This window comes from Podarcis raffonei, chromosome 5 (genome assembly GCF_027172205.1).
Source record: "Podarcis raffonei isolate rPodRaf1 chromosome 5, rPodRaf1.pri, whole genome shotgun sequence".
NCBI classification, from domain to species: Eukaryota; Metazoa; Chordata; class Lepidosauria; order Squamata; family Lacertidae; genus Podarcis; species Podarcis raffonei.
In genome coordinates this window covers 15,896,700-15,915,756 of record NC_070606.1, presented here as the reverse complement: position 1 = coordinate 15,915,756, position 19,057 = coordinate 15,896,700, and the positions used below count along the sequence as shown (strand labels likewise).

Genomic DNA, 19,057 nt, shown 5'->3' with positions numbered 1-19,057 from the left:
GTGAGGCATACAATGGGCACCACCAGTGAAAAGGCCCTGCTCCGTGTAGCTCCTGCCCTGTCATTTGATAGGGTGCCCACTTGCCCTCCTTCTTGACTTGGAATGCTCTCTATTGGAGTCTCCAGGTCCAGTACAAAGACCATAAGAAGGGAGAGCAGGGACCTTGAAGTTCCCAACAGCTGTTAATCAAGCAAGCACACAGGTCACCTTTGTCACAGTCAGGATGCCTATGTCCTGGCCAGGCCTGCACCCAATCTTGTTTTTGTACAATCTTGTTTGTTCTCAGTAACCAAAATTATATTATCAACATATACAAGCAGAAAGTTGTTTTCCTTCATTTGCAAGGAATTGTACAAAACAAAGTGGCACTAATAAAGAAAAGTTCCAGGGTGGCAACAGAAAGCAAACTAAAAATGCTTTTGCAGTTCATCAAAACTATCCAGCAATACCAGGTTATAGGGAAACTGGTGCTATTAACAGTAATCCTTCTAGCTGGTTAATTGGTTCGGCAACTTCCATGCAATTTCCATGTATGATGCTAATTATTTTCCCCAAGAGTTAAATGATTACTAATCAGAGGCAGCTACAGGAGAGCTATGAGATTCAGGTGAGGGTATATACCTGCTGGGATTGCCAAGGCATCTGACCCTCGGCCTGCCCAGGCTGGAGCCCAATCAAAAATGCTTCATCTAAAGATTTTAGCAGGCCTATGCAGAAGAATAAATTCCATCAGATATGTAGATCCCAACATATCTAGGTGGTTGTTGTTGTTGTTGTTTAGTCGTTTAGTCGTGTCCGACTCTTCGTGACCCCATGGACCAGAGCACGCCAGGCACCTCTGTCCTCCACTACCTCCCGCAGTTTGGTCAAACTCATGCTGGTAACCTCGAAAACACTATCCAACCATCTCGTCCTCTGTCGCCCCCTTCTCCTTGTGCCCTCCATCTTTCCCAGCATCAGTGTCTTCTCCAGGGAGTCTTCTCTTCTCATGAGGTGGCCAAAGTACTGAAGCCTCAGCTTCACGATCTGTCCTTCCAGTGAGCACTCAGGGCTGATTTCATTAAGAATGGATGCGTTTGATCTTCTTGCAGTCCATGGGACTCTCAAGAGTCTTCTCCAGCACCATAATTCAAAAGCATCAATTCTTCGGTGATCAGCCTTCTTTATGGTCCAGCTCTCACTTCCATACATCACTACTGGGAAAACCATGGCTTTAACTATACGGACCTTTGTTGGCAAGGTGACGTCTCTACTTCTCAAGATGCTGATCTAGGTGGTTAAAGTCTTGCTTTTGTGTGTGGTCTGCTTCCATTCTGTCCTCTGCACATATGCACTGTCGTGATACTCCCCCCCCCAGTTCATAGTTTTATTGTTCTATCCAAAGGTCATGACAAGGTTGTAGCAATAGCATTACTATTACAGAACATATTTCCATAATAAGTCGACATCCATGATGCCAACCATCTTATATGTAGCTTGATTTCAGATTAAAAACCTCTGACTCACCACAAGTATTGTAAAAGGTTTCTGTTGCATCATTGCTTCCCTAGAAGGGTTCAGTGCAGGTAAGAGCAATTCTTTATTCTGCTAATGTTCATCTGTTTTAGCGTTTTAACTTTTGCATGTTTTTTAGTAAGGTTGTATGTATTTCTGTGTTGCAGCAGGTTGGACTGGATGACCCTTGGATCTCTTCCAAGTCTACAATTCTATAATTTATCTTGATTTTATTGTTTTAGGTTTTTATTAATCCGCTTTAAGTTTGTATTTTTTCACAAATCAAGCAGTGCATACATTTTATGTAATAAAGAATAAAATTCAGTGTAACTAACACGTGACAAGGTAAAAATGTAGTAGTGCAGTAGCCAGCGATGCATTTCCTTATTTTGTTTTTTGGGTGGTAATTTTTGGGAGATCAAAACACACACACACAAAAACACCACACCAATGAGTTGCGCGTTTGACCATTCACACGCTCCCGCAGCCCAGAAATGACAAGCTGCACCCCATAATGCACAGCAAACCTTCGCTCTGCAGTGCAATCACGCTTGATTCTCTCTCTCCCCCGGGAGGCTGCTCACCTATCCGGAGGGTTGGCTTTTCCTTTCCTTTCTCTTTCCCACACAGCTATTGGCAACTAGCGATGCCAATATCGCCAAGCCTTTCTCCTGATTGGCTTTCTCGCTAGGGGGGCGGCGGCGGAAGGGTTTCGCCTTCCCGCCTCCCCGCCAACCTCCCTCGGAATGAGCCGATTCCATTGGGCGGCGGGTGTCCTGTCACCTCAGGTGCTGGTTTCGATTGGCCGAGGTCCCTCCCCGTCCCCGGCAGTAAACGGCGCAGCAAGCTAGGCTGCGCCCTTGTTTCCACGTCAGTGAGGGAGAAGCGAAGAGGGGAGAGGAGCCGGTTCCAGCCGTTCCGCAGGGCGGCTGCCTTTCTCGGAACTAGCGGGCTTTCCGGAGCGGGCCGCCGCCGGTCCGGCTCCCCGGCAATGCCGAGAGGCCCTCCGACGCCTCAGCAACTGCCCTCAGGCGCCGCCATTTTGGATGCCGGTTGGATGGAGGGGTGAGTGAGCCAGCCAGACATTCCCAGCTGCCCGGCCCGCAGCCTAGGTCGGGTTTTGCCTGCTGAGGGAGCCGAGGGCGTTTGGGCCGCGGGGCCTGTCCTGCGTGTGTGGGGGCCGGAAGGTAGTGTCCGGCCCAAGCGGGTCGCGAAGGCCGCGGGTTCCCTGTCTCGTTAGGCAGGGCCGAGGCAAAGTGCAGCAAGGGACCGCTTGACCTTCCGGCCGAGATTATGACTGTGGTTGTTATGGTTATGTATTTACTTATACCCCGCCTGGCGGGACTCGAGGCGGCTTGCTGATAAAAACAAGAACTGCTATAAAAGAAGAAAAAAATAAGCATCGAAATAAGCACCCTCAGCTCCTTGATGGACTGCAACTCCCATCACCCCCTGACCTGCTAGCTAGGGACTTTGGGAGTTGTAGTCCAACAGCTGCTGGAGACAGGGGTGCCGACTTGAATAAAATATTGGTGGGAGGGGGTAAGTCCCGCCCCACATAATAGATCACATGCCATGGTGCACACACGTTATTTGAATGGCAATGCACATCAACTTTGTGGGGACCCGGCCCCTTGAAATATTTTATTTTTTTAGGGTGGGGAGTTGGTTCCTATGGCTGGAGACCCAATAGAATTGAAAACTGCATACCTATCTAAGTTCTGTTTTGAAACATAACCAATAATCTCCATAAGATCAGCATGGCACCAGTCATTACAATAAGAGGCAGCGCTGACACCTTTAATTAAAAGCAGGCGTTCCCAAAGGCCTGTTGGAGTAAGAAAGGTCTTCTTCACCTGCTGGTTGGGAGGACAGCAAGGCGGGAGATGGTCCGGAGGAAGGGAGTTCTGAAGTTTCCTGGGAGCTGCCACCACCAATAAGGCCCTCTCTCATGACCCAACCAGGTGTTACTGTTGAGGGTGGCGGGACCAAGAGAAGGGCCTTCCCCCAAAGATCTCAGGGTCCTGTGCAGGTTCCCATGAGGGAATAAGATCCTCCCGCACTCTTGGGGCACCTGAGCTGAGGTGTTTGGTGACTCTTTGTGAGCCGGCCCAGTTTTGGCAGCCCAGCTGCTGTTGCTGGGGTGCCCTAAAAAGCATCAATGAAGGCCTTTGCTGGTGAAGGCAGTGTGCATTTTGCAAAGCAGAATGCCTGAGACTGTGCCCTCAGCTTCTCTGGTTAAAAGATCTGTGACAGCAGGGCTATAAAAACCTTGCTTGCCTAAGGATCTGGCCATTGGCTTGATTTTGGGACAAGCTTCAGGGTTGGGGAGGTATAGGCAAAACCCTGCCTGCTAGGGTCTGGGCACATGCTTCATTTCATTGGGTATTGTGAATGGTTTTGAAGGAAGTGAACATGTTTTAATTTGTGCTTGGTGCCTGGGAAGACCCAACAGCCTGGGGCATGCAGTTTAATGTGAGAGGAATGAGGCTTGTCAAGTACAGAGGATTTGGGGGTGAGGGGCAGTATCTCAGGTAGTCTGATTTGCACTTTTGGATGGGAGGCAGCATTAGGGTTTAGAGTTATCTCTGGTCTTCTTAGCATGAATGGAGAGATCTTACCATCACCCCAGAGTATTCCAGAGGAGTCCTGGGTGGAGTGATGCCATATGTCTAGCACAATTTTGTGTTTAGGTGGATGGACTATCCCCCAATGAGAGGGAGCACACTGCATCTCATCCTTGCCATTGACACTCCAAGTGACTTAGGTGTTGAGGGTATGGATGTTGGCTCAGTGACCTTCCCAGCTTGCCCAGGTGGGCCTGGGCTGGTAGTCATAAGGTAATGCTTTATATATTTACACACTTTCAAATATGGCTGTAAACACACCTTCAAATATGGCTGTAAGTGCTATTGGAACATGGGGGAAGAACAGATCTGTAAAGTGTCTGCTGGAAGTCAAAGAACTGGGTGTCATTATGAATGTGGAAGTACCCAGAACTGGCATTTGGGGCCTGTATACATGCCTCATGTCCATATAGTGTTCTTCGTTTTTGAGTTGGTGGTGATAGATTCCATGTGACACACAAACATGCCAACTCTGCCATCTTTCCAAAGACTAGTAGATTCAACTTGTCCTCATTACTTTTTGATACATTACCGTGTGGCTATCTAACTTGAACAGAGCTTCCTCAAACCTGATTTGTTGGAGGTTGAGTAATTGTAATGTTTGATTTTTGAAGTTGGGTAGAGTTGCAGCTTAGAGGAAATTGCAACTACTTATGACTGTTGAATATATGCAATATGGGGTAGACGCTGGATTACCTGAACACATTGTCTTCACTACCCAAATGTGTATTTCTATCTGACAAGCAGAAGGGTTAGCTGTCATAATATATATAGACCTCTTAAAGGTGTTTTTGACAGAAAGAGTTGAACCCTTGAGCTACAAAAGTAGTGACCAATCTTTTTTGCAAGTGTGCCACAAGGAAAGCTTAAACGTATGAGAGAATGCCAGTGTTAACAAACACTGGTTTTGGCTCAAGTCTCCTAGATTAGGGAGCAGACACTAGCGCACTTCAGCAGAGTTTGCTGTTCAGTATGCTTAATCCCACAGTACCTCCAACTAACATTCAGGTATGATGTAAACTCCTGCTGCCCATGCCACTTGTGGAGTCACCACAAATGCAGTATTTTATTTTTTCCAGAAGATTTGTATCCTACACTTTTGCAGTGCATTCACATTGCTCATTTTACAATGCCATCTTACAACGGTAGTATCATACTATCAACAATATAAGAATAAAACAATGTGAAAATGAAAAACAGTGCAGTAGATAAAAACCCTAAACAAGGTCCACCATGTGTCATCTGCCCAGCAAGATGAAAGCTTGCCAGGGGAGAAAGGTTTTCACTAATTGGCAGAAATGGCAAGGGAGGGGAACAACTAGACCTCATGTGTTCCATAATCCAGAAGGCCCTTTCTCTTGCCACAAACAATTGTGCCTCCATGACTAGTGCAGCCCAGATATAGGCCTCTCTACCGGATCTTAGGAATAGTAAATATCCAAAAACTTGCCAGTTCCTTGATTTTAATTTTATTTTAGGTTGGTTTTAATTGTGTTTTAACTACATTTTATGCAAGCTGCATTGAGGGCATATACATAAAAATACTATTGGATTTGACTGGAATAATGAACAAAACAATGAAATTATTTTAATTTTATCCTCTGTCCTAGGATTTCTCTCATGATATAACACTCAAAGGCCTATTTTCACCCTGGAATAAGGATGTCAAAATTTATACAATGAGTAGATAACTCAGATCTCTCATTTGTTTCCTTATACAGTGGTACTTCGGGTTACATACACTTCAGGTTACATACGCTTCAGGTTACAGACTCCGCTAACCCAGAAATAGTGCTTCAGGTTAAGAACTTTGCTTCAGGATGAGAACAGAAATTGTGCTCCAGTGGCACGGCAGCAGCAGGAGGCCCCATTAGCTAAAGTGGTGCTTCAGGTTAAGAACAGTTTCAGGTTAAGTGCGGACTTCCGGAACAAATTAAGTACTTAACCCGAGGTACCACTGTAGAATGTAGTAGATAAAGAAATATCAAATGCTGCTGATTCATTTTCAGTTTATTGCCTTTATACAGCTCATTACTCCATCCCGACACTGGTTCAAAACCAAAGCTGTATCTTATTTAGATATAACAGAGAAGCAGTGCTCGGGATTGCTGACACTGTGTCCCAAAGATCATGATGACTGCTCCCAACAGTTTATCTAGATGTTAAATAGTGTTGGGGACAGAATAGTTCCTAGAGAGTGCAGATGTCTGGACAGTGAGGTATGCTTACCCAGTGTTATTCCTTGAATCTTGTCCCACAGATAGGAATCTAAGCATTGCAACACAGCACCCGCAAGTCCGATCTCGTAGAGTTGGCCCAGGAGAATACCATGTTCAACGCTGTCAAAATCTGCAGAAATATCCAGCTAGAGTAACAGGGTTACTCTTCCTTTGTCTGTTTCCTAGTAAAGGACATCCATCAGAACAACTAAAGCTGATTCAGTCTGAAAGCTTGGTCTGGAACCCTTTCTAAAATGGGTCTAGATAATTGGTTTCCTCCAAGTGTTTCTGAAGCTAGGCCATTACCCCACCCCACTCCTGCACAAGCACCTTGTCCCTGAAAGGAGCATTTGTGATCAGCAGCAGTACTCAGGAATCTCAAGGTCCAGATTGGGCTTTTAAAGTAGGGGCTGTACCACTGCCTCTTTCAAGGTGGTTGGCACTACACCACTCATGCAGTGATCCATTCATCACATTCTAATTATCTCAGTCTTCTGCCTTCTACCCCTTTTTCCTTTAGTCCTCTTCCATGGTAGCCCATCTCTGTGACTTTATCAGTGAGATGTCCACCAAATGGTATGCAAATGTACCCTAGAAATTGGGGAGGGAAGCCTCGTCTAATGGGCAGGGTGTGCTTTTGGCTGCTTCCCAGATTGGTAGATATACCTGTGCTTTTCCAAATATTACACTGCTGCACAGATATACTACAGTGGTACCTCGGGTTACAGACGCTTCAGGTTACAAACGCTTCAGGTTACAGACTCCACTAACCCAGAAATACTACCTCAGGTTAAGAGCTTTGCTTTAGGATGGGAACAGAAATAGTGCTCTGGCAGCGCGGCAGCAGCAGGAGGCCCCATTAGCTAAAGTGGTGCTTCAGGTTAAGGTTAAGAACGGACCTCCGGAACGAATTAAGTACCACTGTACTTGGATTGTTCCTCACTTCTGTGTGCATTTCTGATTCTTTGCTTCCGGGCTGCTAACCACTGGCAGGCTTTACTCACTTTTTTTTTTTTACAGTGCTCAGTTGATTGCCAGATTAGTTGTATGCCAAGTACTAACCCATATCTTTCCTGTAGTGGTTTACTTAGCACAATCTGTGGTTTGCTGGGTCTAGACTGAAGTCATGAGTCCTTTCCCCCCAGGTTTATAGTGGCCTTTTAGGGTTTTCTTGCTTTTGAAGCGCTAAAAGTTGTACAGTATCTTAAAAGAAATAGTGAAACTCTAGATGTATTGTACATGTTGACCCTCATTTCCCCAAAGCAAGTGAAAGAAGGAAGGAAGGCTTGACTCTGATTAAACCTTTTGGTTTGATGGGTTCAGTGGCTTGAGAAACTAACATAAAAATGTTGTGTCCTGATTTGTGAGCTGCCTTGGGGTCTCTCTGTGAGCTAAAAGATAGGGTGGAATAGCTATTAATAAAAATATATAAAACAGACCGCACCAAGATAATTTAACTATTTCTCATTTCATGAAATATTTCTATCATTTTTGGCATCCAAAGAGTAGATTCTGGGACATACTTTCAAATTCCTTTTCCTGGTATGGAATAATAATGTTATTTTTTGTATTTGAATGGGTACTAATTTAGTTTCTCAATTCTAGGTCTGTCAGGATTGTGGATAAGAACATTTATATTATTCAAGGCGAAATCAATACAGTAGTAGGAGCCATAAAACGCAGTGCAAGATGGAGTACCCATACACATTTGGTAAGCTGCTGAGTGTTGCATGAAGTGAATCTTGAATCTGTCTAATATCAAACATATATGAAAAACTGAAATAGTTATTTGCTATATGTTGCTGTAGGCAGCTTTGATCTTCCATTTGTATAGGCACTTGTCTAATTCTGGTTAACAAAATAATTTGGAGTGTGGCATCTATTGTATAAGAGACTGAAAAGTGCTGAACTCTGGGACAGGGTACCAACAGGATATTGTGAGCCCACTCTACTGCACCCACATATTGGGATAATAATACTGGTCTAAATTGCAGGGTTGTTAGTATCACAAATATGCTCTCTGAGCACTAGAATTGTGCAAAGCAGTATTATGGGTGCTACATTTTTATACACCCATTCATATAATACCTACTATTTGCATAGTTCATGCATCTGATAAAACAAGATCCTGCTTACAAAAAGTTTATGTAGAAACAAATGTGTTAGTCTTTAAGGATCCACAGACTCCTTAGGTCTTTTTTATTTCACGTAGACTCTTCTAGCACTAAGCACCCTCCTGGCACTATCGCTACCCCCTTTGGGATTGATTGTTAAATTCTGTGTTGTTGGAGGGGTTGGTACAGTCTTTCCACACCTTTGAACTGGAATAAAGGGTTGTCACTTTCTGTTCTCAAATCCTGGTGCCTTGAACATTGTCTTTCAGAGCCTGTCTAAAATGCTTTCTCTCAAAAGCTTTAAAAATGCACACACCCATGTGATGTAATACTTCAGATCAAAGCTTTAAACTTCTGATTGGAGCAGTTTAAGAACTGAGAGACAACAATTTAAAGACAAAGTTCCTTTGAGTATGAAGTAAAGTTCAGAGAATATTGTAAATAAATAATAAAAGTATACAAATTCCTCCCCAGCTTTATAACCTTCTGCTGTGGCAATTGGCAATTCCAGTACAGTTTGCTGCCCAATGTGAAATTCAAATGAACATCCCATTTGAGATAGTCTAGGGATAGGGAGTATGTTGTTGGACTACAGATCCCATCGGCCCCAGCCAGCATGGGCAGTGGTCAGGTATGATGGGCGTTGTAGTCCAGCAACATCCAGAGGGCAACAGGGAGGGAAACCTATGCTAGTCCATCATCTGGAGGTGGGCCACAGGTTACTCACAACTGTGTTTAGCCATTCATACTACTTATTCCATTCATTTCTTAAGGCTGCTGTGAATCTATGCATACTTACCAAGGAGTAAGTCCCATTGAGCCCAGTGGGACTTCTGAGCAGGCCTACATAGGATTGTTCTGCATACCCACTCACACCCCTGCTGACCTGGATATAGATGCATTGTGTGTAGCAGCTGATATCCTTTTGGCAAAGGAACTGCCTGCTACCTCTGTGACCTTCCTCCTAACACCCATTTTGCACAATGCAATCGAGCTGGATTAGCAGCTTGGTGGGAATGGAGTGGCATGCCGGTGCTGCTACTGTTGAACTGGCACAACAGGTGGTGGGCTAGCAAGCTGGCCGGAGCACGAGGCAACATGCTGAAACACTCATTCCCAGCAGTCAATGACCATGTACTACTAGTAGGGCTGGGTGATGTCAGGTTTTCAATATTGTGATGCATCACCAGCCAATCTGGCGATACACCATGATGTTGAAATAACTAGCTGCATTGGCCTCAGCCAACAAGGCGGGGGATGAAACTGTTGCAGCTCTCACTGTGGGAGTTGAGACACTTTCACCCCAACGCCTGGCGGACTGGGGACAACGCAGCTTGTCTCAGCTGGGGAGCGGGAAGGCTCCTGCCCCCCAGTGAGTGAGCCCCAATTTTTCCCCTCTTGCACATGACCGGGAGAGACCTTGGGGCTTCTTTGAATAATGATCTGTTTAAGTGCTTATTGAAAGATGATATAAATATTTTCTCCCTCTTAGTGAGGAAGTTTTAACTTAGTCCAGTTCCTACTTAGTAACAACCTTTTCATGTGTTTAGGATGAAGACCGTGATCCTCTTTTGCACAGCTTCAGTGTTTTGAAAGAAGTGCTGAATAACATAACTGGTAAGCTGTTGATGTTTTTTAAGTTAATACTGGGTATGTAGAGGATCAAGGCACATACCTAAATTCTGCAGAAACAGATTTATTGTTTTTTAAAATAGGGATATGGATTATGTATCAGTACAGAACAGCATTGCATTCACAGCTGGCACCAAGACTGTGGAATCTAGGTTGACTTTCAAACCATTCCTTCACAGTGCAGTGTACGTAATAGGGTCAATACATACATGAAGGGAGACATATTAGGTGGTATTATAATGAAAGAGCATCTAGGCTTTGTAGGTCTGTCAAAGTTTTATGATTTAAAAGTGCAAAACAGCTCATAATTACATAGCCAAAAATAATGAAATGTAGCTTGGAAGATGTATGTTTTTTAAAGAACCTGCACTGATGGGCTCAAGTGCACTTCATTGAGTAGGGAGCTTTATAGCTGTGGTGCCATCATTGAGAAGACCTTGTCTCTTGTGCTTCCAACCTAACCTAGCATGGTTGTTCTTGGGCACCATCTGTAAATGTGTCCTTTCAGAAAGTGTCTAACTTTGTGCCTCTTCAGATCTGCTTTCGTTTGATCCACTTTGTTGTGTTTCTTTGTAATTGTATTGTTTAATCTATTGTGAGCCACCATGACTATTTTGTATACGGAAAAGTGGGGTATAAATTACTAAACCAAACTAATTAGACACTACCCTTTATGCTATTTTGCTGGGAATGGCATGTGAGTTCTTGACTCAATAATGTACCAAGTTTAAATCTTAACTCATGCATGAATGCATCAATGGCATTGGACAGGCAGTAAATGCTTCATTCTCTCCTCCTAGTATGCCACTGGGAGATAATGCTGACCTACCTTATGAGGTGGCTGTTAGGATTGCACGTGCTTTTAAGCTGATAGGGGCTACATCCTCCATGTGGTACAGAATACCTTTCCACATTCGCTGAGTAAGCATAGCGCTCCCCACAACCCTACACTATAGATACCTAAAATTTAGCTGTGCAAATTCATTTGAATTCATAAAATAAAATTGGAGTAGAATGTTTTGGCACTTGATTTTCATTGGCTAGAAACAGAGTGTCTTGCCCTCCATTTCCCTGACCGTGTTTTCTTCCGTCTTCAGTTGTGGATGTGACAATAGCCAAACTAATGACATACAAGCACACAGGAGGAAAGTGATGTAAGAAGATTTTGGGGGGCTGGTTGTTGTGTGTGCGTGCCAGCTGTATGGTTTGGGGCTGAGGGATGATAAAATATTTTCTTCACAAATCTCCTGATTAAAATCTAGAAGACTCTTTCATACTTCATGCTAGGAAAATACTCAGAATTTTGCTTTAGACTTTCTGCCATGATGCATACATTGGACTAATGTGCATTTGTGGAATCAGTAGTTAAGTTTCCTGGTATTCATATCACTTGTGAAAAGACCATGCCAGCCTTCATGTCTCCTGTGTGTAGGTTAATTCTGTCATGTAGCACTGACTGGAAATCCTTCCTAGGTGTTCTTGGGAACAGACTTGATCCTGGGCAGGGTATTGGTGGGCCCTGATGGCATGTTGTGCTGTTGTCAGAGACCTCCACATTCAAGAGGCAACACAGGGGCAGAGTTCAGCTCTTACTTGAATTCGGTTTGAACATTTCTTCATTAAGTTACAGAAGCAATGACTTTCATATTCAAATTTATTCAAGCAGTAATCTTTGACATTTGAGTTAGCTTTTAGAACAGTTTTGCATTTATAGTAATATATATTCTGTATTTCCTCAGTCCCTACTGAGTTTGTTTTAATCTGTGCTGGATGCAAATTTCCAACTGCCTTGTCTCATTTCTTCTCGTGTTCCTCTTTCCTTCTCCCCTCTGTGGACTATGTTTGATCAGGTGTGGCAGGAATATCCTTTCTCAAGCTGCGCCCTTTATATTAGTCAATATTGCTCTTCTCTCCCTCCCGTTCTCTTCCATCTCCTCTGAGCTTTATCAGTTGACTTATAATTTTGGAATTCTCATTGGAGTCTGTAATACAGTTTGTTCATTATTTAAACAAAATCTGTTTAATGAGCAGAGAGGGGCAATGTAAATGTTAGGCATGTTGCAGTAGAGTACCTTTGTTCTCCTTGGAGTCTTTGCTTATTTAACTGTTTAGGAATGATGTTTGGGGTGCCCTGATTTGGGAAAGAAGGTATACCATAGAGCCAACCTAGCCTAGGAATACAGTGTGAGTATCCTAACTCGCCAATAGATTCAATACCTTGTGGCTTTGGATTTGTGTTTTTATCTTGGCTTTAGTTTCTTACCAGTACAAAGTGAAGGTGCAAGTAGAGAACACCTTTTAGCCCTATCCTTGCTCTTTTTTAAACCAAGTCTATATAACACTGTTTCCTTTAATTTTTGGTGCAGGATGATGTGGTGGCCGATAAAACAATAGTTGAGTGATATCTCACATTGGCTACTTGCAGATTGGTTTAGAAACATATGTAACCTTCCTATTGGTACATAATACAAATCTTGAAAAAAGAAGAAAACTTTCTTTAAGTCAAAGAACTTACCTGGCTTAAAAACTTTCCTTTTTTATTTCATTTTTTAAATTAAATTAAAATTAAATTAAAAAGTCTATGTGGGAAAATATTTGGAATTATGAAAGAACATAAAAAAACATAAAGTAAGATCATGATCACACTTACATAGGAGCTTGTCATGGCTGGTGCCCTTTCACAGATTTTAATTGTCCAAAGAAAGGCATAATTCTTCTTGTCCAAACTGGCACCTATTTACTGTTTGTCTTTGGTCAATTTACTTGCAGTCTGAAATGAATGACCAGTCTTTGGAGCAACACTTCTTAACCCTTTACCCTCCACACGTCGCTGTACTGTAGTTCCCATCATCCCTGACCATTGGCCATCCTGGCTGGGGATGATGAGAGTTGTGAGTCGAACAACACCTGCAGGTCCACAGGTTCTCTAGGTAAAAAGAGCAGTTCCGTCTTCCTTCCCATAAAACCTGTGTGTGTGTGTGTGTGTGTGTGTGTGAGAGAGAGAGAGAGAGAGAGAGAGAGAACTATCCTTCCAGACTCATTTGGACTCAGCTGCATATCTCTTTTCCAATGACAAGGCTGAGCTGCAGAATGCTTGAAATAATGGGCAGTCGCTGAGTAGCCAGCCTATGCAATCTAAGGAAAGACTGGGAATGAAAATGTATACAAAAGCATTTCTTTTTTATGCTGACATACCTGTAACTTCTTCAAACCCAAATGGTTAAAGATTTAGTGACCTTTGCATTTCATTTTGCACCAATCCTTAATTATTTAGCCTTTGGGCAGGAGAAAGTAAACAGAGGAAGAGGATATTAATGTTGACTCTGAATCACTGTGGCAATTAGTGAGCCTCAATTAGGTGAGAATGACCTTACAAATCCTGTAGTGGACTAGGGGTGAATGGTGTGGTATTAGTAATATTTTAATAAAATAGTGAATAAAAAGTGTGCTGTTATCTGTTGTGAGCTCAAAGTACTCGCCATTGTGTGGAGCATGGGCAGCAAATATTTTTAAAAGGCAAGACATACTAGGTATGCCATGCAGATCAGGTGCTTTGATGTCTACTCCTGTGCTGGACCAAGTACCAAGGTGGGCATAGCTGGGAGAAACTAACCCCCTGACTTGCTCCTCACCCAGGTCCTGATTGTATATGCCAGGTCGGCATCCTTAACCTTGATTAAATTGTGGGTGAGGGAGATCTTAATATGGATTGACCTGGCATTTACAAGCAGCATATTGAGACCCAACTACATTGTTGACACAGCCACAAGCAAGACTTTGGCTGGAAAAAGGGTCAGGACGCAGGCTGAAACAGTCTGTGCCAGAGTCCAGACTTCAATCATATAAGTGAACATGAGAGAGGCAGATTACAGATTTGGAACAAAAATCTTCATCTTTCCATTTCCAATGTGTCATATTTCCATTTTAATTCTAACTGCAAGGCCACAGAGGACCAACAAGTGGGATACAAATTAAAAACATAAATTTTAAAAAGTGAATCTTTAGATCACAACTACTGAAATTGCCATGTGCTTGTGTGAGGGAATGAAGAGAAATTATTGGAAGGCACTGTTCACCCCCTCAGAGTGCCTGCCTGCAATGTGTGGTTGAAGGCTTTGCGTCCAAGTGTTCTGCTAAAACCGTTAGTATGCATGGCTGTGCTTGGACAAGGCAAGCATGTTAGTTTGCCAGGCCTGTTCACTTCAGAAGTGAAGTAGTTTTTGCTGGAACAGAAATGCTTGCTGCTGCCTTGTAATATAAACTCTCCAGGGCATTTGTTCCTTGGACCTAGTTTCACCCAGAAGTCATTCTTGTGCAGTATTTCTGCAGCACAATCACATTAGCAACAGACTTGCTCTTTTATGTGTGAAAAAGGAGAGCAAATAACTTTGGTTTCAATCTCTTATTTTTCTGAATATAAAAACTGGTCCTGTGTTCCAAAAAATGAAACTTAAAAAATAAGGCAAGAGGTGTTAAGCATGATCAAAATCCTGACAGGCTATAAATTATCTAGATTCTGTTTATAGGTTTTATAAATACAAAAACATTTGGGGTTTAGTTCAGAAGAAATATTATGTGGTTATGTTACATCTCTCTGTTATTAGAGCCAATTAAGTGCATTTTCTGCAATGGGTAATGCTCTGTCTTGACCAGTAGGAAGCAGACTATTCCAAATATCTTTCTGAAGGCTCTCTTTCAGCAGTCTCAGTCCTCAGATGTTTCACTGCCTCAGCAGTAGATGCTTTATTGTTGCTTAGAGGCAGTTAACAAAAACCTCAGTGGAAGAGCAGAAAGCCTGGTTTTCTTTTCCTGCCCTTTGGCTTGTCTCTGCCAATCTTTTAGGAACTAAGCAGAGAGTGCTGAGTAAGTGCTTTGAGGTGATCTTTGATCATTTTTGTTCAGCTCTTATTTTTAAGTGAGCTGACCTAATATGTGGATTGCAATGCTGTTTTCCTTTGGTTTTTCCACTTTTCCAAATGTTAGATATAGTTAATCAGCTCAAAAGAATGTATTAAAATGCATATTTAAATGTGGACAAACATTTATTTTATATTAAAATGCATTCAAAATGCATATTTTAGATTAAATGTGTATTAAAATACGATTTTTTTGTGGGTGAAAGTTTGCAGAAATGGGAAAGAATGAGCTTATGGCTGAACACGGACACAGACTAGAAATAGACTAATCTGTCCATCTCTACTTTTTGATTTGCCCCACAATTGCCATTTCTACCTGATAAGGCCTCAGAAGAGTGTCGCCACTTTTTGCTGTTGTTGAGCTCTGGTAATGACAAGGTAGTAACAGCATGGAGTTTGGTACTATCAGGTGGTGAAGCAGCTTGGAATTGGTGCTAGAGGCCCAGAAAGATGTGTGGTTCCTGTGATTATTGTGTGTTCCTTCTACCTTTTGGTCTTTGCATCGGTCTGATTTGTCTCTTCCTGGTATTGGTTTGAATGCCCACTTTAAAAAAAAAATCATTTATTTATTGAGCTTAAGAATCACCCTCCTCGGACGATGTACAAAAAAAGGATAAGCAGCAAAATTCTATCAGTAATTAAAACAAAAGCAAAACTAAAACATTCATAACTTGACAGTAATTAAAAACACAACCCATGCACTGCTGTTCAAGGCAAACATTAACTTAACAGATTATAAAGACCTGGGTAAACAAATGTATTTGGTTGATGTCTAAATCCCAATAATGAAGGGGACAGACACATTTCCAGTGGGAAATTTGCAAAAGAGTTTTCTATGAGTCTGGTCACCATGAATCCTTGGGGCTATGAGGAGTGCCCTACCCAATTTTAAGGATCTAGTTGGCTGGTATTGGAGGTGGCACTCCTGCAGATGCTTGGGCCCTGAAACAGGAAGCTGCCTTATACGATGGTCCATCTAGTTCAGTATTTTTTACTCCGACTGGCAGCAGCTCTCCAGGGTTTCTGACAAGGAATCTATCTCAGGATCTAACTGGAGATCCCTGGGGTTGAACCCAGGATCTTCTGCATACAAAGTTTGAAGATAAACTGAGTTATGGCCCTTCCCTGAGTTGTTTAGGGCAGTGTTTCCCAACCTTGGGCCTCCAGCTGTTTTTGAACTACAATTCCCATCATCCCTGACCACTGGTCTTGCTAGCTAGGGATGATGGGAGTTGTAGTCCAAAAACAGCTGGAGGCCCAAGGTTGGGAAACACTGGTTTAGGGCTTGATAGAGTCCTGGGTGTCCCATTCTTGTCCCTGCATCCCAAGTCCTCCAGGCACAGGCCAAGTGGTGTTTTAACCTCTTGGTTGATCTCTTTGATTCATATCAATCTGATTCAGGGGAATCCTCTCATACAGGAAGGGAGAAATTCCATAGAAATTCCGTTTTAGGCCCTTCTTCCCCAGCTTTAGTCCACATCTGTAAAGATAACAGTGCTTGACTTTGAGCCTCTTGAAACCCAAAAGCTGTAAGGGATTAGTATTTGCAAGAGCAGCTAGTTACCGTATTTTTCGCTCTATAAGACGCACCAGAGCATAAGACGAACCTAGTTTTTGGAGGAGGAAAACAAGAAAAAAAATATTCTGAATCTCAGAATCCACAGCAACAAGAAGGATCGCTGCACAGTGAAAGCAGTGATCCCTCTTGCTGTTCTGGCTTCTGGGATAGCTGCAGAGCCTGCATTCGCTCCATAAGATGCGCACACATTTCCCCATGGTTTTTAGGAGGGAAAAAGTGAGTCTTATAGAGCAAAAAATGTGGTAGTTTTCTAATGGCACATTTAATGTATTTTGTTCTTCAGCTAATAATAATAATAATAATAATAATAATAATAATAATAATAATAATAATAAATTTATTATTTGTACCCTGCCCATCTGGCTGGGTTTCCCCAGCCACTGGGGGCGGCTTCCAACAAAGATGAAAAATACACTAAAATGTCACATATTAAAAACTTCCCTGAACAGGGCTGCCTTCAGATGTCTTCTGCATGTCAGGTAGTTGTTTATCGCTTTGACATCTGGTGGGAGGGCGTTCCACAGGGCGGGCGCCACTACCGAGAAGGCCCTCTGCCTGGTTCCCTGTAACTTGGCCTCTTGCAGTGAGGGAACCGCCAGAAGGCTCTCGGAGCTGGACCTCAGTGTCCGGGCAGAACGATGGGGAAGGAGACGCTCCTTCAGATATACTGGACCGAGGCCATTTAGGGCTTTAAAGGTCAGCACCAACACTTTGAATTGTGCTCGGAAACGTACTGGGAACCAATGTGGGTCTTTCAAGACCGGTGTTATATGGTCTCGGTCTTGGTATTAGGCCACTATTTGATGAAAGGCTTCTGAAATCACACAACTGCTTCCCAAATAAATTTTATTTATTTATTTAATTCCATTTATGGGTTGCTTCCCGTAAATTATCTTGAAGCAGTGTTACAATAAAACATCAGCAATAGAAACAATTTCACATATAAAAAACAATTATTAGAATTTTTAAAAATTCATAACACTTTTTATGTGGAAACAATTTGAAATCCAATCCAGTGCAGACAATGATAAAAAGGAAGGCTTTTCTCTCTCTTTCCTGCTAAAGGTGAACAGCAAAGGAAGCCTGAATGAAAAGCACAACTATTTCTCTCTCCCTGCCCCCCTGTCCTCCTGGGCATTCTCTTGATTTTCCCTGTGTCCAGGATGATTGGCAGGAACATGTGCCTTAAGTACAGCTGGAAATATGCAACTGACCAAGTTGGGTTGGGTCAATAGCAGGAGCGGGTGGCTGTCAGTTCAAGAGACAAATTGTTCTGGGAAAGGAAGCTTTGTCTTTTTAACTGAGAAACAATTTCTTACCCTTCTGGGACTTCCAATATAGAAGTTGGCAAGAGGCTGTTGCATTTGCTACAGTCTATCTTTTAATCATTGTTTATGGCGACTATAAACAATAGGACCTCTATCCATATAATGGAAATGTTTCCTGAGGATGATAACACTGCTAGTTCCCTCCACTCAGACTATTTCGATTGAAAATGATTCTGAATGGCAAACAACTTTTTAGAAAACCTAAGGACAAGTAGGGCATACTTTTGTTTCTGCCTGTGAGAACTGTAATGTAGTCACATGGGTGGGTCTGAGCAAAAATGAAAGGCTTAAGGAATAAAAAGGGATGTGAGAGATTCCTGTATCCAGAGACTTTGGGGTGAAGTAATATGGGTTGCAGAGATATCTGGGAGTGGGGGAACCAGTGCAGAGAGGTCTGTGAGAATAAGGAAATAAGTAGCTGAGACAGAGATACAGAGATTGGTGGCGTGGAGGAAGAAAAAGGGGGATAAGAAATTGGGCTGCAGGAAAAACCTGTGGAGGTGCGGGGAGAACAAAAGAATGATAGAGAAGATTGCTGAGAGGGAAATTTTGGAACAAGAGGGAGATAGATTAAAACTGCAGAGTTTTGAAAAACTAAAAAACAAAGTGCGAGACTGGCTCCATTATTACCAAATAATGGAGGGATACAATTTGGACAAAAAAATTGGCTTCCAGGTGGAAAAATCAAAATTGGAAATAGAACTGTTAGATCCTAAAACTAAGAACTTGTCAAGAATGTACAACTTGCTGTTGAAATGGAACACTCAGGATGAAACGGTGAAATCAGCTATGATTAAATGGGCACAAGATGTTGGACATAACATTATGATAGCTGACTGGGAACAGTTATGGACCACAGGTATGAAGTTCACGGCATGTAATGCCTTAAGAGAGAATATAATGAAAATGATTTACAGGTGGTACATGACACCAGTCAAGCTCGCAAAAATATATCATTTGCCTGATAATAAATGTTGGAAATGTAAAGAGGCTGAAGGTATATTCTTTCACCTTTGGTGGACATGCCCAAGGATTAAGACTTTCTGGGAGATGATCTATAATGAAATGAAAAAGGTATTTAAATATACCTTTCTGAAGAAACCAGAGGCCTTTCTCCTGGGCATGGTCGGCCAATTGGTGCCAAAGAA

At 42.6% G+C, this 19,057-nt stretch overlaps 1 protein-coding gene across 7 annotated transcripts in view; it reads left to right on the top strand.

The window, feature by feature from the left end:
- Positions 1 to 2,307: 2,307 nt before the first annotated feature.
- The window catches only part of GBF1 (golgi brefeldin A resistant guanine nucleotide exchange factor 1), an 85,995-nt gene continuing 69,245 nt past the window's right edge, over positions 2,308 to 19,057 (top strand). For 6 of the 7 annotated variants that reach the window (XM_053387976.1, XM_053387973.1, XM_053387975.1 and 3 more), the window contains exons 1-3: positions 2,308 to 2,559; positions 7,946 to 8,051; positions 10,005 to 10,071. In XM_053387976.1, the coding sequence (XP_053243951.1) occupies positions 2,486 to 2,559; positions 7,946 to 8,051; positions 10,005 to 10,071 (247 nt within the window). In that variant the 5' untranslated portion in view covers positions 2,308 to 2,485. Of the gene's footprint in view, positions 2,560 to 7,945; positions 8,052 to 10,004; positions 10,072 to 19,057 lie in introns of those variants that run through there. The other variant, XM_053387977.1, reaches the window with a different exon arrangement.